This window comes from Pinus tabuliformis, chromosome 8 (assembly GCF_031772625.1).
Source record: "Pinus tabuliformis cultivar Carrire ecotype Pingquan chromosome 8, CPIR1, whole genome shotgun sequence".
NCBI classification, from domain to species: Eukaryota; Viridiplantae; Streptophyta; class Pinopsida; order Pinales; family Pinaceae; genus Pinus; species Pinus tabuliformis.
The window spans coordinates 758,211,467-758,232,571 of NC_142294.1; the positions used below are offsets into that span (position 1 = coordinate 758,211,467).

The 21,105-nt window shown below is 31.9% G+C and overlaps 2 protein-coding genes and 1 long non-coding RNA gene across 3 annotated transcripts in view; 2 read left to right on the forward strand and 1 right to left on the reverse strand.

The window, feature by feature from the left end:
* LOC149237810 (uncharacterized) overlaps positions 1–21,105 on the forward strand; it is a 273,154-nt gene that overhangs the window by 231,932 nt on the left and 20,117 nt on the right. The gene's annotated exons all lie outside the window — the stretch shown is intronic.
* LOC149237814 (beta-phenylalanine coenzyme A ligase-like) lies at positions 2,822–5,826 on the reverse strand. Its single transcript, XM_089369399.1, has 5 exons — positions 5,112–5,826; positions 3,616–3,781; positions 3,464–3,531; positions 2,993–3,095; positions 2,822–2,875 (listed from the first exon to the last, which is right to left on the reverse strand). Exons 1-5 carry the CDS (start codon positions 5,306–5,308, stop codon positions 2,822–2,824), a joined length of 588 nt encoding a protein of 195 aa, XP_089225525.1. The 5' UTR covers positions 5,309–5,826.
* On the forward strand, positions 8,811–11,499 carry LOC149237815 (uncharacterized). Its single transcript, XR_016246322.1, has 2 exons — positions 8,811–11,008; positions 11,313–11,499. It is a non-coding gene; the product is annotated as an uncharacterized LOC149237815 (long non-coding RNA).

Below are 21,105 nucleotides of genomic sequence, written 5' to 3' on the forward strand. Positions count from 1 at the left end.
GCTGTCAGACTGTGATACCTCAAAAAAGGTCGAGACTCATAGATAATACTCAATAAATCTCAGACCATTCCTAAATCTTCGCTGAACATATGGGGCGCTTGATCTATCAACAAATCGACATCCAAATGCCAATACAATGCCCATACAAGTGCCCTAAAAGGGGGTCGAAAGTTATAAGATCTGCCGATAGAAGCTCGGATCTTTCAAAAGTCGCCGCCATGTAAATGGCTGTAGACCAAACACTTTGGAGCTGCACTAAAATGCATTTGGAAGAAAACCTAGGCCCCAGAGTTTGAGTTATATGTGAATTCTCTGAAGGAAACTTACGAAGTGAATGATATTCGTGAGAAAGACTCGAGCATGTTTTTTACTTTAAAATTATTCATTCCGCAGAAGTGATACCCCAAGCACTATTATCCCACACATGTCAAGCAACTAAATGTCCATTGAAATATTGAATTTCAATTGTATTGTTCCTCTTCACTATATATATATATGTGTTTATTCGAAAAAAAATAGAATAGTAAAATAAATAAATTGACATACATATATAATATCATAATAATTAATTAGAATTTAATTATATCTAAATACTTAAAAATTTTAAGTATATAAATACTTATATATTTTGGAATTATGATTTGAAATATAATATTATATTATATTATATTATATAAATGAGAATTATATTTTGACTTATGAAAAATAAATTATAGTTATAATTGAAATATAAAATTATGTTATTTAATATTGATATTAAAATATAAATTAGATAGCTTGTCATATCAATAATATTATTTTGAAGTATTATCTATTAAGTCTACACTTCCTCGTAATAAAACGTAAAATATTTTTTTTACTTTCAATTAATTTATCTCTTTATATAAAATTAATTTAAAATTAAGATCTAAAAATTAAAATCTAAATTGAAAATTTTATTTATTATTAAATGTTATATATATTTATTGATTTTGCATGTATTAGCACTTTCATGTTTTGATGTGTAGAATATGAATTATAAATAAAATATTGAAATAGGTTATTTATTCATAAAATTAAATAATTTTTTATTAATATATTACATTTAATTTCTAGCCGTATTTCTATTTATACTTTCAGTGAGCCCTTATTTGAAAAAAAAAAAAATAGAATAGTAAAATAAATAAATTAACATACATATATAATATTATAATAATTAACTAGAATTTAATTATATCTAAATAAGTAAAATTTTTAAGTATATAAATACTTATATATTTTGAAATTATGATTTGAAATATAATATTATATTATATTATATAAATGAGAGTTATATTTTGATTTATGAAAATATAAATTATAGTTATAATTGAAATATAAAATTATATTATCTAATATGGATATTAAAATATGAATTAGATAGCATGTCTAATAATATTATTTTTAAGTATTACCTATTAAGTCCACATTTCCTCGTAATAAAATGTAAAATATCTTTTTTACTTTTAACTGATTTATCTTTTTATATAAAATTGATTTAAAATTAAGATCTAAAATAAGATTTTATTTATTATTAAATATTATATATAATTATGGACTTTCGAATATAATTGTTGCATGTATTACCACTTTCATATATAAAATGTGAATTATAAATAAATTATTGAAATATTTTATTTATTCCTAAAAATAAAACAATTTTATTATTAATATATTATATTTAATTTCTAGCCATATCTCTATTTATTCGTTCAGTGAGCCCTTCTCTTCACCATCTTATATCATTCCTGCTTAATTGAAAATTTTATTTATTATTAAATATTATATATAGTTATGGACTTTCTAATATAATTGTTGCATGCATTACCACTTTCATATATAAAATGTGAATTATAAATAAATTATTGAAATATTTTATTTATTCCTAAAAATAAAACAATTTTATTATTAATATATTATATTTAATTTCTAGCCATATCTCTATTTATGAGCCCTTCTCTTCACCCTCTCATCTCATTCCTGCTTAATTGAAAATTTTATTTATTATTAAATGTTATATATTTATTGACTTTGCATGTATTAGCACTTTCATGTTTTGATGGATAGAATATGAATTATAAATAAAATATTGAAATATTGAAATATTTTATTTATTCCTAAAAATAAAATATTTTTTTATTAATATATTACATTTAATTTCTAGTTCCTAAAAATAAAATATTTTTTATTAATATATTACATTTAATTTCTAGCTATATTTCTATTTATACTTTCAATGAGCCCTTATTTAGAAAAAGAAAATAGAATAGTAAAATAAATAAATTGACATACATATATAATATTATAATAATTAATTAGAATTTAATTATATCTAAATAAGTAAAAATTTTAAGTATATAAATACTTATATATTTTGGAATTATGATTTGAAATATAATATAATATTATATTATATAAATGAGAGTTATATTTCCTAAAAATAAAATATTTTTTTATTAATATATTACATTTAATTTCTAGCCATATTTCTATTTATACTTTCAGTGAGCCCTTATTTAGGAAAAAAAAAAGGAATAGTAAAATAAATAAATTGACATACATATATAATATTAAAAAAATAGAATAGTAAAATAAATAAATTGACATATATATATAATATTATAATAATTAATTAGAATTTAATTATATCTAAATAAGTAAAATTTTTAAGTATATAAATACTTATATATTTTGGAATTATAATTTGAAATATAATATAATATTATATTATATAAATGAGAGTTATATATTGACTTATGAAAACATAAATTATAGTTATAATTGAAATATAAAATCATGTTATCTAATGAATTGAATTGACAAATGCTACTCGACGTATCTTCTTGTATGGTGAAACCTGCACTCAACCATAGCAGATATTTTCTCTTGGAAATTAACATCTTCATCAAAAGAAAACAAAATTTAGGTTGAGACAGAGTAAGGAAACATATAGAAACTCAAGTGCTCCATTTACATGTTTTGCAACAAAATTTATGACATCCTCTTCGCAGAAATTGTTGTTTGACTTCTTCACAACAAATGCCATCGGTATTTGACCTGCTTCATGATCAGGATACCTACCACACACACCCCAAAAGGAAGAGAGTTTCATGCTTCAATAAATAGCATGTCTGCAAGAATCTTTGGCTTAATTTGAAAACGAAAAAGGACATCAGCTAATGTTTCAAAGGTCGTCTGAGCTACCAGCCCAAGTGTTCAATTCTAACTAAAACTTGAAAAATATTTGCTAGCTAAACAAGTGGTAAATCTAGCTGCATATAGACATTTGAAAGCATATCAGATCAACAAGTGGGAACTTGGGAAGTATATCAGATCAAGAAGTAGTAAATGGCACTCACGGAATAACAGCAGCATCAGTAATATCAGATCAACAAGTGGGAACTTGGGAAGTATATCAGATCAAGAAGTAGTAAATGGCACTCACGGAATAACAGCAGCATCAGTAATATCTAGGTTCGAGAGGAGCAACTCCTCTAATTCCACTGGAGCAACCTGACAAAATATAAGTCTTCTCTGAGAAGATCAATATATTGGGTTTACATTTACTATAAAAAAGGTCCTTCAAATGCTATGTACCTGAAATACTTTGTACTTGATCAACTCCTTTATTCTGTCCACAACAAAAAGGAAGCCTTCCTCACCGATGTAACATAGATCCCCAGTTTTCAGCCATCCTTCTGAGTCTAGAGTTAACTCAGTAGCTTCAACATTACCAAAATACCCTGCATGGAGAAGCTGAAACCTTCGTATATTGTTTTTGGGAAAAATTAATCTACGGAAGAGACTGTTATGACATCATATTTAAGCTGTGATTTGGGAGCTATTATAGTGCCTTCATGCACCACTTTGTGGAAGCATAGATTCATTGACTGGAGAATACCCTTCCTGTTTGAAACATCCTTCCGAGTCTAAAGTTAACTCAGTAGCTTCAACATTACCAAAATATCCTACATGGAGAAGCTGAAACCTTCATATATTGTTTTTGGGAAAAATTAATCTACGGAAGAGACTGTTATGGCATCATATTTAAGCTGTGATTTGAGAGCTATCATAGTGCCTTCATGCACCACTTTGTGGAAGCACAGATTCATTGACTGGAGAATACCCTTCCTGTTTGAAAGATAATTGTTGTGGCTACAAAACATATGCTCTTAAAACTTTACAATAGCATAAGGTGTGCATAAGGTGTGCACTTCTGGGTATACAAACTTTCTGAGTGCACTTAAATAGAAAGTTAACTCAGTAGCTTCAACATTACCAAAATATCCTGCATGGAGAAGCTGAAACCTTCATATATTGTTTTTGGGAAAAATTAATCTATGGAAGAGACTGTTATGACATCATATTTAAGCTGTGATTTGGGAGCTATCATAGTGCCTTCATGCACCACTTTGTGGAAGCATAGATTCACTCACTGGAGAATACCCTTCTTGTTTGAAACATCCTTCCGAGTCTAAAGTTAACTCAGTAGCTTCAACATTACCAAAATATCCTGCATGGAGAAGCTGAAACCTTCATATATTGTTTTTGGGAAAAAATTAATCTACGGAAGAGACTGTTATGACGTCATATTTAAGCTGTGATTTGGGAGCGATCATAGTGCCTTCATGCAACACTTTGTGGAAGCATAGATTCATTGACTTGAGAATACCCTTCCTGTTTGAAAGATAATTGTTGTGGCTACAAAACATATGCTCTTAAAACTTTACAATAGCATAAGGTGTGCACTTTTGGGTATACAAACTTTCTGAGTGCACTTAAATAGAAATGTTCGAGATTCTTAAAGGCAAATATTAGCTTTGGGTACAACATGTTTACTATGCACCCATTGTCTCATTGTGCATGGGGAGTTCAGCACTTGCTGCTTATGGTTTTTTTATCATCCTCACTTAACTGTTTAAGATTTTTCTCATACCATCTAGGTTTTCAAGGTGATCAAGGCATTATCCAAATCGCCCTCTCAAAACTAAAAAAATTGAAAAACCTACTCGAAATCAGCAAGGTTTGCAAATTTGCTAAATTTTTGCAGAAAGTAGTCTCCGATGGAAAATGACATAGCGACTAAGGAGTACCTTTCATTATTTGTAGGTCCCCGCAAGCAAAGCTCCCCTTTGTGGTTGGGAGGCATAGCTTTGCCAGTAGTTGTGTCAACCACTTTAGCTTGCACATGAGCTGCAAGCAAGCCCGCTATTCCATAATGTCTGTTTTCTTCATCAGTTATAGTCGAGGATACTGTCCCGTTAGACTCTGTCAATCCATAACCCTGCATAATAATAACTTCCTTCAATTAGCCTTCTGCTCAAAACAGAAAGACATTCATATTGCTAAACATGGAATACAGTAAGTTTTGATCTTTCGTCATTTGGGGTAATTCGAAAGTTGGAACAAATTCAATAACCACCACCAAATGAGTTGTAACCTTGGCTTCCACCTCCAAGAGCCCGATAGAATTGACATCAGCAAGCATGATCTGGAGTCTCTGTTGACTATGAATCATTCCGAGGAAGCTGATAACCCTGTGCCCACTAGAGTCTCCAATCTCCTTGTGCACATTGTGTACACCTATGTGGATCATCTGCAGGATATGGTAACCGAATTTGAGATGGAGTTAAGTACTATAGATCTTGAATTGGAGAAAGGTAAGCGACTCTTATATCTTGTTTGAATTCAACCATTAATACCCAAATTGCTAAACTCTTATGGTTTTCATGTACACCCACTTTGTATTTTTATACCTTGTTTGAATTCAACCGTTAATATCCAACTCGGGAAAGCTTTTGATTGAATTCTGGGACGCCCAATTAGCAACTGTTTTATATTGATTGAAATCTTTGACGCCCAATTAGCATTTTCTTAGGTTTTTTTGGATTGAAATTCAAACACACCCAATAAGGATTTTAGTTTTGAGGAGTCCAGGATCCATTTACTCTGCATCAATGCTGGTTTCTTCAAGACTGATTGGCATCAAGACTCCTCAAAACTAAAATCCTTATTGGGTGTGTTTGAATTTCAATCCAAAAAAACCTAAGAAAATGCTAATTGGGCGTCAAAGATTTCAATCAATATAAAACAGTTGCTAATTGGGCGTCCCAGAATTCAATCAAAAGCTTTCCCGAGTTGGATATTAACGGTTGAATTCAAACAAGGTATAAAAATACAAAGTGGGTGTACATGAAAACCATAAGAGTTTAGAAATTTGGGTATGAATGGTTGAATTCAAACAAGATATAAGAGTCGCTTACCTTTCTCCAATGCAAGCTCTATAGTACTCAACTCCATCTCAAATTCCGTTACCATATCCTGCAGATGATCTACATAAATGTACACAATGTGCACAAGGAGATTGGAGACTCTAGTGGGCACGGAATGATTCATAGGCAACAGAGACTCCAGATCATGCTTGCTGATGTCAATTCTATCGGGCTCTTGGGCTTGTTCTTAGCTCTCCTCATCCTTTTCTCCATAATGGCGCTGAGATGGAGGACACTCCACACTAGGGTTCTCAGAAAGCAGAGACTGGCCCGTTGGAGAGAATCCCATGTTTGGTAACTTTCCCAGAGATATTGTTATCACGGTATTCTCGCTGATTCTGGCAGCAAGCCTCTGGGTGAATTTGCTGACAGTGGGGCGTGGGGAATTGACCCTAAACACCAGAGCACCATCGACATTCCCACAGAAGGCCCCATTCTTCACGAGGGACAGGATATCCTGAAGCTTCAGAGGGGGGCAGAAGTCATTAATCAAGGATCGTGCAGACGCTGTCAGACTGTGATTAGATCTCGACAGCTCAACATGGTACCAACAAAATTCCCCACCCTGCCCTTCGCTCAGATCCCAATCAGGGGTTAAATTTGACGCCCGTCTGCCCGTTTTTAGCTCTTTTACACGTAAAATACGTTCACATTTCAAATATCCACGTCAACCGTAACTTGCTATTAATTTTTAAAACCGTCAATTTGACGGGCAGGTTTGTAAATGAAAAGTTTTAAGTTTTTTTTTAATAATTTTTTGATATATATATATATTTAACATCCAACTTCCAAGTCGGGATCGGACCGTCGGTAATAGCCTATAGGAATGAAGTGACTGTAGTACTAGTCTGTGGCTGTATGCTGTAAGTTGGCGTGACGCGTCCACGGTCCACCAACTTTCACGAATTGAAATAAATTCTGAGCCTGGAGCATTTACAATCCACTGAGAGCTGTTAATGGCATTATTAAATTTGGTTGATGGTGTCCAGCGCGCTGCGCTCGAGTGAAATCACACAATCAGATATGGTCTATCTAAGACAAGGAACAGTTTGTCTGTACTGTGTGCATGCCTGAGAGGTACTCAAACGCTCCCCATAGGCCATCATACGCCCGGACCACTGAAATATTTCCAGCTTTATCTTCGTAAAAGCTCTCTGAGTCTCCCCTTCTCCGCTTGAATCCGTTGGAGCTTTTTCCGTGACTTGCTCTTCTCTCGCCTCTGTCATATAGATAGCATGGGCTGCTGTTTGGCGTATTTGGCTGCTGTTTGAGCGAGAATCTGCCCATTCATCTGCAATTTCTCCCATTTATTTCGATAGTGAACCACAGACTCTGCTTACGATCCGGCTGAGCTACAAGGTGAGGTTTACTTTTGACAATGACAGCACAGAATCACAGGGTGTAGTTTACTGAGGTTTTTCATTTCTTTTTAGAGGTTTCGTGATATTTTAGTACAATGGCAATATTTAATTGAAATGTAAAATTGGGTTTAAGACTGTTTTCGCTAGTTAATTTTTATCGTTTTTTTTTCATATTTAAAGAAATAGGTTAATTGTCTAAGAATTAGAAATATTTGAAAGGAGTGAAAGCCTGTCATTTATAGACTACCCACTAGTAATTTCAGGTAACTTGGTTTTATTTGAATATCCCTAATAATTTCAGATAACTTGGTTTTATTTGAATATTGCTAATATGTCAACCTGCATAAAAAAAATAGCACAAAACAATGAATATCATCACTATTCATAAAAAAAATTACAATTTTTCCAATTTCTAACCAAATTTTGAAAAATGGATCCTTTCTCTCAAAAAGGGCCGGGAACCCCTACCCAGGGGGTTTTAAGTTATACCATGCATTTTTAAAAAAATTGCAGCAGATTTTTTTTTTTCGTTTTAAGGCGGCGGGGTATTGAAGTGATGGTGCCGCACTATCCATGTAAACTTTGAAGGAATTGCAATCTCTGTTAACGAGGCATTTAGATGCAGAAGAAGCAGTACTACCGAGAATGAAAGGAAAACAAGGGCTAAAATACACCCCAGTCCTAAATTCATATTATATTTATACCCTAAATCTCCAATTTTTCACGGCATTTGGGTCAAATATCTATCTTCAGAGCTAACGATTCATTACAACTTTTTCTAAGTAATGTATAAATATATTTACTGCCCAAAAAAGAATCCAGCACCGAAGAAAAATGAATTACTAGGAATTGGCCGTACTGTTTACTAGTTTAGAGAAGTATTTAAGTTTAGGATTACATCTTTACGGAAATTTCGGTATAATATTTTTTTTTGAGATTTTACATCGGTTGTTTTGGGTTTATTTATTTTTGTATTCAGAAACAATTTGGAAGAGTTTTAATTAGAGCCCAATTCTATTATATGTTATTGCGAATTATTTGTTGTTTTGGGTTTATTTATTTTTGTATTCACAAACAATTTAGAAAAGTTTTAATTAAAGCCCAATTATTAGGCCGATAGGCCTTCTTTTGAGTGAGCCTTTTCGTCCTCCTTTTGCTTCTAAGCTTCACAGCTGCCGTGCACATTCAGTGGGCAAATTCTTCACATCTGTCGTGCAATTTATGTTTCTCCTCAGCGATTTCGGGAACTACCTGTTTTCTTCTTCAACCATATCTGTCTGTTTTCTGCTCTGCCTGTTCTGCGTTCGGAGATTTGTTCGCGGTTTTCACTCCCTGTTTTCTTCAACCATATCTGTCCGTTTTCTGCTCTGCCTGTTTTGCGTTCGGAGATTTGTTCGCGGTTTTCTCCGCCTGCCTGTTCTGCGTTCGGAGATTTGTTCGCGATTTTCTCCGCCTACCACTGCCGTCGGAGACAACTCTGTATGTCTCAGCTTCGAAGGTATTTTGCAGAGGAAATCGTCGCTGTAGGCGCTTGGGCGGGTTACCGCCTACTCTGGCTCTCAAGAATGGGGAAGCGGTGGTTTTTGGGCGCGGGGATGCCAAGAAGAAGAAAAGTCCCTTGAGATTGAAAGTCCTCAGCATAATGATCGAGTTTCGCCTGTTAATAGTGGCGGGATTTGGTCATGGTGTTTGACGATCTGAAGCCCACTTAAGAGTTCATAGCTTTTTCTTGATAGTTAATGGTGGACTATTCGAATTAGGATTCTTGTTTATATTTTATTGGCAGATATCTAGGTAGCGAGGAACACAAACCCTATAGCGAGGAACACAACTTAGGGTTTGAAGGACACTGGACTTGGTTTGAAGGACACTGAACTTGTAAAAGAAAGTAATGGTTGCTTGATGTTTGTATGTTCTGTGAGCGAATAATGTCTTTCCTTTTTGGTTGCTCCTCTTCCGGATGGTATTCTACCACTGAAATTATTGTTCGAAATAACACCTGCAATACATGGATGTATACCGCCGTGGTATGGTATCCTACAGTGTATCGCCAATCTAACCTATTTGCAGGGTTGCAATACATGGCATGGCGGAGGATCTATTGGGAAATAACCAAGTTGCATGGGTGGATTTATCGAACAATATTTCAGTGGAAGACTACTATCGATCTGGAAGACTCATGGATTTCGAATCAACAGGTTATGGCTATATCGTGCTTGATTTTGTGTGTTAAAAGATTTTGTGTATTAAATGGAAGAAGTTGAGTATTTTTCTGAATTATGAGCTGGAAAAAGAAGGGTTCGGTTTTTTGCGCATTGAAATGTCCGAAGGCCTTACCATTTGCAAATGGGGTTGCAGCGTTTTTCTTTGAGGGAATCAGACCTTTGATTTGCTCCATTTCCCTCTTCTTTGGCATTTGATAATTACTCTTAATTTATTTTTGCAATTTCATTTTCTCATCATTGTTGTGTTCTTTGCAGGTTGAGGAATTCTTACCAGTGGCTTTAACAATATTTGCATCTTCATCTTTGAGAGTTCCAAAAACCCTGCATCTGTAATTTAGCTCTTTTATAATTCTTCTACATAGAGTCGTTTATAACTTTGAAGCATTGATCATTGATGAAGCCCTAGACCTTTTGTTGCAGATTTTTTATGCTCGATATGTTGGAGAGCTTACAAAAATCTCTTAATGTTATAAGGAGGGTTTCCAAAGTCCCTCTTACTTTGTCGTTTAAGACTTCCTTTTGATCTTGTTTCCATGAACAACCATATATATCTGTGAAAAGCAAAAGCAAACCTCTAAGGTCCCGGAAGAGGGTAGACTTCGATTTTTCTGCTTTGAAGAGGGTTACTGATGACAGCGGTTTTATTAGCGATGGTAACGACTTCCAGTTATTTTTGTAGACTCTCACGCGGCTTCTGTTTCTCTTTTATGGTTTTGGAGCATTTTTTACAACGATAGAATTTGTGTTTTCAATGTAATCTCTGTGCTGCCTACAATAAGGACATCCCTATAGCTGTTACTGATATGCACGATTGTGGCGTTGATGCGAAGATGAACATGAATTTTGGTATGTTTTCTGGTTGTTTTTAATGCTTGTTTGATTGTCAAATTTGGTATCGGTTAAGGTTTTACAAGCTGTTCTATTTTGCATAAATTCAAGTTTAATCAGAGGTTCCTGAAGTGAAAATGTCCTCTGAAAGGTAAAAATCTTAGATCCTTCACATTTCAACTTTTTGTGTGGTTTGTTTGTGAGTTTATGTAGAAGATTTAATGCCTCAAACATTGATTTGAACTTATAATTTCAGTGGAAGACTACCATCGATCTGGAAGACTCGTGGATTTCGAATCAACAGGTTAGGGCTATATCGTGTTCATCTGTTATATGTCTTGATTTTGTGTATTAAAATGGAAGATTTTGTGTATTAAAATGGAAGAAGTTGAGTATTTTTCTGAATTATGAGCTGGAAAAAGAAGGGTTCAGTTTTTTGCGCATTGAAATGTCCGAAGGCCTTACCATTTGCAAATGGGGTTGCAGTGTTTTTCTTTGAGGGAATCAGACCTTTGATTTGCTCCATTCCCCTCTTCTTTGGCATTTGATAATTACTCTCAATTTATTTTTGCAATTTCATTTTCTCATCATTGTTGTGTTCTTTGCAGGTTGAGGAATTCTTACCAGTGGATTTAACAATATTTGCACCTTCATCTTTGAGAGTTCTAAAAACCCTGCATCTGTAATTTAGCTCTTATATGGTTCTAAGGACAAACTGCATTCATACGATTTCGTATAGAGCTCTTCTCTGTGGAATGAGTGACTACAATTCAAATCTATTTTGTTGCACTCTGAGCCTATCTTGCATTGAGATCAAAAGTGGATCGAACAAGGATTACATATAATGTGATTTGGTTAATAAGTGTTGTGGTGAAAATTGCACAATGTATGATGTTGGTTGTTGGATCTCTTATGATCCCTTGAAGACAGAGTATGATTAGGAGTTGTGTGTTGAAATGTATGGAATGTATTACCTGTTATATGGTTGTTGGGTTAATGAAATCCGATATAGAATGATGTCGTGAGAAGTGTGTGTATGAGAAGAGAAGAAATTGCATAGATAGTTGTTGTGAGTTATTGTTGTACCAACACGTTGAGAGTGTTCCAGCTCTCTGAATAAAGCAATTGTGAAGTCGTTGCAGAGGGTTGGTAGTTAAAAGCTGGACTTGATGGTTCAAACGGTTTTTATCTAGAATTTAATAGTTTGTTGTGCTACAGAGAGGGTTTTGGATTGTATGGGCAGAAAGACGAATTCATCAACATTAAGCGAAGTCATGACACAATTGAGCTTAGAATTCCATCTTGATGTATAGAATGTTGAATGTTAACACTGTAGATTGTGAAAACTAATTGGGTAAAACCTGTATGTCGATCAAGGATGTGATCTTATAATGTTTATGAGGAGATACTTGTGTGGTGATAGAGTGCATACTAGCCTAATTTCCTTGTTGCATAATTATTTGGCTCTTGGTCAGTAAGGGATAGCCAGAGTTTGATGCACCTCAAGAAGTAACAATATCTTGATGAGCTAGGGTTTCATGCTTGGTTTTATTATTGATCAAAGTATTGTTAAGATCTTGTTAGGTTTTTTCCAGTAAGGAGTATTATACATTCTGATGATAATTACTTTAAATTTTTGTTCAAATGCTTGCTCCTAGCATTTTACAGTGGAAAGCATTGTATTGATGAGATCAGTTTGGTTGTGGAATGAAGTGGTACATTCGCAGCAGTAATAGTATCAAGATGACAGTAGTGGCAATTATAGCAGAATTATGATAATGATATGATAAGAGAAGAGGTAGTATAGCAGGTTTACTAATAGTAGTTTATTTTGATATTTTGATAGTAGGTTTACTCTGTTTTCTAAAACTCTCAATTGCTTAGAAATTTGCAGATATGGACCTAAATCCAATTCCAATATCAATTTACCATGTCCAATAATCTCAAGATTACAAATGATAAGAAGCCATCATTACAGCCACCATAATAAAGAAATAAACTAAACCTTGATGTCCAAAATCACAATCCTAAAATAATCTGATAGCCCTGCATTAAAAATCATTTAAATGATACAAAAAAGTGGAAGGGATGTTGTTGTCATATCATCTAACAGTTGTATGGAGAATGGTCATATGATATTTCTTCTTATCAACTGCAATGTCCATGTTCACAAAAGCACATACAGCAAATCATAGCTGTACGTTATGATTTGCAGTGTCTGCATGATATACTACTCCATAATCAACGAGAAGATCCACAAGGAGAGGTGGTTAAGGCATCATGGCTTCAACTAGACACAATGTTGTGAAAAGTCAAAGACGATATGGACCCATAGGTTAGGTTGCTGCCACGTATTGATACTTACAATTTTCTGATCAGTAACATATGACTTATCTAAAAAAATTTAACATCTGTTATCACATCATCAACAGTCCACTAATGGTGTTCAAAAGGACATACCGGTAACCATAAGGTTTTTTTGAGCCTTTTGTATCATCATTTATCCTTTGGAATAATCCAGATCTCCCCTTGCCATTTCATCTTCTACAAAATACGATAATGAGAGTGTTGGGTTTCTTTTTTGAAATATAAAACTAACCCATTCTATAATACTAATTATAATATCAGTTAAACACAATTTTTACTCTTTTCTAGATATCAACAACAATATTCAGAAACCATTACATTCAGCGAAGCTTTTTCTTTAATATGGTAAGTGGAAGAGGTTAATTATAAAATGTTAACAGTATCCATCAACACTGCGTTTCATTTGGTTTTTGTGTTAATTTCCAAGCATCTGTTAATGCTCCTTGTCATCCGTTGCAGCTTGAGATCAATCTACTAACATAGAATTTTGATACCGCTTAGATTTAATACAGCATAAAACTAGAGTGTATAGGGAATATGTTTCTGCTGCTTGTAGGAATGTATCCCATAGGAAAACTGCCTAGGACTCTAGAAACAGTTACACTAAAAATTAACTCACAGGTGTGTGTGTATTGCATAAAGCAAGGTAGACTGACAAGCGAACTATGATAATATGAGACTGATAACCAGAGTCTGCTTGCCACCCTTTCCTCTCAGTCCAGATCGCAGAACTCTGCATCAACGCAGGCATGTTCCAGACAGAATGTATATAATTGATGGAGGTGGCATGTTACCTTCTGCGCTATGAAAGTTGTTTGAACTTTCTCCTCAATGATAAATTGGTTTCCCTAACTGAACTGGAAATTATTTCATAACTGAATACAATACAGTCGTAATCTATCTTTGAATGGCATTCAACTGCTAGAGACCTTAAAAAATATAGTAACTTCCTATGAACCTTCACCCAAACATCATCCAACTGAATCTACTAGACATACAATGTACTAATCATTTGCAACAACCATCCCTTGTAATTTTTTCTTCATTTCTTCCAATAAGAATATTAAACATCTCAAAACTATGTTACCAGAAACAGTAAACAGGAAACAAAATGAGACAAACAACGGAATTTAGAGGTTTTGCATTCAAAAAATGAGGAGAGAGAAAAAATAAGAAAATATAAAGAAAACATAAAAAAAAACATTCATTTATATAGCAAACATTCATTTACGTAGCTGAAAATGTAATAATCCCATTTATGATTTACCCCTAATGGATTAGTGTGTATGGCCAGACCCTGGGCCGAAAGCGCAGATCCAAACGTGGGTTGCATCATCAATGTTAACATTTAGGCCCAACATTACAGAGTATCAGCACTTAGTACCATTTTAGTCAAATGACCCAACCTTCCTTGGACAATGATAGATTGGGGTTCTCCATTGACACATACCATGTTTTGTTAATTAAACGTGCCGAAGTTTTGAAACTAACTAACAAGCGTGTCCTCAAGTTGTCTAAGCAGATTCAAAAGATGGGTATTAGAATATGCAGATAAAATTAAACTTACTATATTAATATCTTGATGCTTCATATTCTAGGACTGCGGTATTCTAACGTATTATTTTAGTACTTAGAAGTGCATTTCAAGAAGATATAACGAAGAGCAATTACTTACGTGTTTTTTTTTCAGTAAACGTCTGCCTTGCAATTTTGAGATGCAGGACTGCAAATTCACATTTTCTGAGTTGATTGGGTTTATCTCTTATGTTTTTGTTATCAACGCTTTCTCATCCAATTGCACAAAACTATTTTTTGGTTCATCTATATAAATGATATTAAATGAATTTTATGAAAAGCATCTTACAATTAGTTAATGTTTTAGTTATAGTGTGAACCACCAATGTAAGTGATTTGTTTTAATATTTGCAAATCTAATTCGCAACTTTTCAATTACCATGTAAAACACTGTTATTTACTTTTCCGCTGGTACACGCTGGTCATCGTGGTTAGTGCCTTCGTCACTACTGCGCTTTATATATGCTTGCCTATCTATATAGGTCTTCTCCTTTTACTAATCCTATCGGCCTCTCTTTGTACCTTTTGGGACAATTGCTAGTATTATATGTTATGGTGTGTTATTGTGAATTATTTCTGAAAATTTACTTTATAAAAATGCTCGGTGAAGTTTGTTTGAATGTGCACGCCGCTTATCATATACCAAATATGATGCCTAAAATAGTTCAAATTCGCACGTTGGGTTGGTTATTGGAGGACCATGACCGATTTCTTAGAGACTAATATTCAAAACAATTTTAAACTTTTCCTTTCTGGCAGATTTTGCGGTATATATTTTATTAGAATGGAAATCCATACATGCAAACATAATAAAAATATATTAGAATGGAAATGCATATATGCAAACATAATAAAAATATGGAATGCTGTCGGTGATGATCTACTTTTATTCTGTCACTATACGTTGCTTTAATTTCTCCATTCCTTGCCGTATGTCCAAAGTGATGCCATACCGAGAACCAGTAACCCCACCAGAGCAACTGTGGATTAACGCGTATTTTGGCTTTGAAGTTTTGTGATCAGAAGTTGTCATCCTCTGTGAAAAAGCCGCATACAATTGGCAGGGATTCATAATCAGCAGGTCTCAAAACAAAGTGTAGCAATGAGACTTGAGCCCAATTGTACAACAAAAAATGAAAAATTTAAACAATTATGAGTACAATTTGAAATTAGATAAAACTTGTACAAATAAATTTTAAAAGTCATATGATGGGCAGTTTAAAAATAAAAACGTCATAAAAAAATTCCTTGACGGATAAGGTCACCCGTCAAATTTAACCCCTGATCCCAATCCTTCTCAAAGAAATTCCCTTGCCCATCAAATCTGTAGGCACTCTTCTCCAGAGCACGAGCGAAATCTTTTGCTTGCTTCTGTTTCTGTCTAACTGGAGACCACGTGGCCACTTCAGGATCCATTTCCTCTGCATCAATGCAGGTCTCTTCAAGACTGATTGACATCAAGACTCCTCAAAACTAAAATCCTTATTGGATGTGTTTGAATCCAAAATTCAAACAAGATATAAGAGTAAAAACTTGGTTGCCCATTCAATGGGTATGATATTCTGTCCTTATTGGATGTGTTTGAATCCAAAATTCAAACAAGATATAAGAGTAAAAACTTGGTTGCCCATTCAATGGGTATGATATTCTGTTAAAACCCTTTAGCCAAGAGGTAGGTAAGGCCTCATATTCAAGAGCAACAGATCCCCACGCGTGAAAGTTGAAAAATAGCTTGAATCACACGTTTCTACCTTCCCGCCACTTTATCCTACGTTTCTACCTTTGATCCAACTTTACTCAGGAACTCCACTTTATTAATAATCGAAAAGGCTTAAAAAACCCTTTCCCTCCACCCAAATCAAACGACATCAACTGTCCACGCTTTTTAAAGACAACACAGACTCTTCAGATTTGCCCATACGTATGATGCTGCCATACATGGATTCTTAAAAGGTTTGCATTTTCAGGAGAAAAATTAAAATCATCAATTTTTTTATTTTAGAACATTTCCAGATTTAGATTTTTATAATGCTTTTGGTTTATACTTGTTGAACTGTAAATTAGGTATTCCCTGCTTTTCGACCCACTCCCCGTTTTTACCTCTCACTCCCAGTTTTTACGCTGACACACCACTAAACCAGAATTTGAATCTCACCTGCGCTCCCACTCCCATCTTTTATGCTGACACACCACTGACACATTAAACAGGAACGAGAATTGGAATGTGCTCCCACTTCCAACAAGAATTCAAGAAAGAGAATTAGAATCTTCCAGCTTAAATTTGTTTAACTGTTTTAGAATTTTTTTAAAATCACACTATTTAAAAACATTGTTCTTTGATGTTCTCTAACTATTTTATATTCTAGAATTTTGAATTAGAATTTAGTGAAATAATTTTTAATTACATTATGTTTCTATATTATTTAAAAATGAATTTTAAATGCATAAATAAATTTAATCTCTAAAAAATTCATGAAACACTTTTATTATACAAAATTTAAGTCATACATATTCATATTAAATTTAGTTAAAAAAAATAAAAAATTCAACAGCAGCTTAGGACCCACCATCTTATTATGATATCCATGTTGGGTCAAGTTCAAGAGCCTATTCTTAATTCCAATGAGTGGACCCACTTACATTTATTATCTCAATGTTCTTGGTTTTAAAAGCACTATCTAGGACATGTAGTAGAGTTGAATCTGCAAAGATATTAATATTTAATTTCATACAACTGCTAACTTTAACTTATATGCTACTTATGAAATTACTTACCAGATTTCATCATTCAAAACTTACCTGTTGTAACTTGAAAATTGGATCGCATTACGCTACTACAACTACCACTGTTGGCATCTCTAACTAGACTTCTAGTGACACAATATGGTTAACGCCAACGTTCCATTATGGCCAACGTTGCTATTTGATCTTTATTTTGGTTTTTATAATTATTTTAAAAAAAATTATTATTATTATCTAATTTTAAGGTTATGGTTAAGCTATATATCAAATTTTCTTGTTTGTAGGATAAAGGACTCATTTTTGTGCAGTTATTTGACCACTAAGTGGATTTGACTACTAAGCCTATGAAGACATACATACTCTATCTCTCTAGTTTTGAACCTGTGACCTTTTAAGAAGAAACACATGCTCTTAACCATTAGGCCGACTCAAGTTGTATTATAAAAAAGAAATTTTTTTATCATAATTTATAAAAATATTTTAATTTATAAACACATCTTAAAATGTGTAATCATCTTAAAGTGTGTAATGATAGATGGGATTGGATTATGAATGGACTATTTGGTAAGAAGGTCTTGGCTTCAAAATATTGTTAAAAGAGTATAGGTATATCATGTTAATATACCATTTATTTGTTGATTGAATTAGGTGAACTATGGGTAAACTAATTGGTAACCAGGTCTTGGCTTCATAACATTGTTACAAGGCTATAGGTACGCCATATTAATATACAATTCAATAGTTGATTGAAATGGGTTTTAGTGATGGAATTAAAAAAGTGTATTTTATCATTTGCAACTAACTATTATAACACAATATATAAGTTCCCAACATTGGAAGAATATCTTACTTAGTGGATATATGAGTTCTACACTCATACTTACATGGGTGAAGTAACGTAAGGTTGGTGGAAGTTTGATGTGTCATTTTGCAAACATCTTTTCAAGAGTTATATTATTGGAAATTTAAAACCTCTTATCATAGGCATGTTATCTTAATGTGTAATTGATTGCATTAGGTTGGTAACCAATCTATAAAAGTAAATATAAACTGCAATATTGTAGGAGTTTAAGAAGGTCGTTATTAATTAGGATGGCTATCTAAGAAATAGTTTATTAAACAATGTAGTATTTCAATGTTACATTGCACATTCAGTAAAAGAATGATTTTTTTCTTATCCAACAATGATTGTCTTATATAATAACGCCAACCACGAGTATTCCTTCAAGGGCGCTGAAGAGATTGAAAGTTTTAACCCTGGAGATATATGTTGATATTTCTAGGGCACAAGCTAGAACAATTTTTTTCGACATGATAACTACTTCTAATGATCAGTTAATATTTAATTCCACATAACATTCATCCAATATCATTAAGCAACTATATAGAAGAAGATTTCAACCAATAAGCATGAAAGAGCATTAAAAAAATAACCATGAGACAATGAGACAAGAGACACAAAAATTAGACTCGAGGCCAAGGCATAACCCACAAGGGGAAAACCCAAAAAAGTCTTTCCTTATGAGAGAGAGTTAAATTCATCAGTACATCTGGAAAACCAAAAGCATAATAGCTAACCAGAAACAAGCTCCAAGTATCCTAAGATTTTTGGCCCCCTCCATCCTTCCTTTCTTTGTTGGAACACAACTCACCATGAGATAGATAAATGTACCAAATGAGGAGAGGAGGTATCCTTTATATAGTCTTCAAAGGGGGGTCAAATGGGTGCCTCTTACGGACCCAATGTTGAGAAATCCAGGGCAGAGACAAGAAAAAATCAATGGGTGCCTCTTTCTAGCCATATTTCTATTTATACTTTCAGTGAGACCTTATTTAAGAAAAAAAAAATAGTAAAATAAATAAATTAACATACATATATAATATTATAATAATTAATTAGAATTTAATTATATCTAAATAAGTAAAATTTTTAAGTATATAAATACTTATATATTTTGGAATTATGATTTGAAATATAATATAATATTATATTATATAAATGAGAGTTATATATTCACTTATGAAAACATAAATTATAGTTATAATTGAAATATAAAATCATGTTATTTAATATGGATATTAAAATATGACATAGATAGCATGTCATATTAATAATATTATTTTTAAGTATTATTGGTTAAGTCCACATTTCCTCATAATAAAATGTAAAATATTTCTTTTACTTTTAATTGAATTATCTTTTATATAAAATTGATTTAAAATTAAGATCTAAAATAAGATTTTATTTATTATTAAATATTATATATAGTTATGGACTTTCGAATATAATTGTTGTATGTATTACACTTTCTATATAAAATGTGAATTATAAATAAATTATTGAAATATTTTATTTATTCCTAAAAATAAAACAATTTTATTATTAATACATTGTATTTAATTTCTAGCCATATCTCTATTTATTGGTTCAGTGAGCCCTTCTCTTCACCATCTCATCTCATTCTTGCTTAATTGAAAATTTTATTTATTACTAAATGTTATATATATTTATTGACTTTGCATGTATTAGCACTTTCATTTTGATGTGTAGAATATGAATTATAAATAAAATATTGAAATATTTTATTTATTCTTAAAAATAAAATAATTTTCTATTAATATATTATATTTAATTTTTAGCCATATTTTTATTTATACTTTGATTGAGCCCTTATTTGGAAAAAATATATAATAGTAAAATAAATAAATTGACATAAATATATAATATTATAATAATTAATTAGAATTTAATTGTATCTGAATAAGCAAAATTTTTAAGTATATAAATACTTATATATTTTGGAATTATGATTTGAAATATAATATAATATTATATTATATAAATGAGAGTTATATGTTGACTTATAAAAATATAAATTATAGTTATAATTGAAATATAAAATCATGTTATCTGATATGGATATTAAAATATGACATAGATAGCATGTCATATCAATAATATTATTTTTAAGTATCATCTATTAAGTCCACATTTCCTTGTAATAAAATGTAAAATATTTTTTTTACTTTTAATTGATTTATCTTTTTATATAAAATTGATTTAAAATTAAGATCTAAAATAAGATTTTATTTATTATTAAATATTATATATAGTTATGGACTTTCGAATATAAGTGTTGCATGTATTACCACTTTCATATATAAAATGTGAATTATAAATAGATTATTGAAATATTGAAATATTTTATTTATTCCTAAAAATAAAACAATTTTATTATTAATACATTGTATTTAATTCTAGCCATATCTCTATTTATTGGTTTAGTGAGCCCTTCTCTTCACCCGCTCATCTCATTCCTGCTTAATTGAAAATTCTATTTATTATTAAATGTTATATATATTTATTGACTTTGCATGTATTACCACTTTCATTTTGATGTGTAGAATATGAATTATAAATAAAATATTGAAATATTTTATTTATTCTTAAAAATAAAATAATTTTTTATTAATATATTACATTTAATTTTTAGCCATATTTCTATTTATACTTTGATTGAGCCCTTATTTGGAAAAGAAATATAATAGTAAAATAAATAAATTGACATAAATATATAATATTATAATAATTAATTATAATTTAATTGTATCTAAATAAGTAAAATTTTTAAGTATATAAATATTTGTATATTTTGGAATTATGATTTGAAATATGATATTATATCATATTATATAGATGAGAGTTATATTTTGGCT

Bases quoted from the DNA above. Each gene is read 5' to 3' on its own strand.
- LOC149237814 (XM_089369399.1), bottom strand. From the start codon at position 5,308: ATGCAGGGTTATGGATTGACAGAGTCTAACGGGACAGTATCCTCGACT. The intron at 3,096-3,463 runs GTGAGTGCCATT...TGTGTGTGGTAG, and splicing joins ACTGATGCTGCTGTTATTCC to GTATCCTGATCATGAAGCAG. The intron at 2,876-2,992 runs GTAAATGGAGCA...GGTTGAGTGCAG, and splicing joins TAAATTTTGTTGCAAAACAT to GTTTCACCATACAAGAAGAT.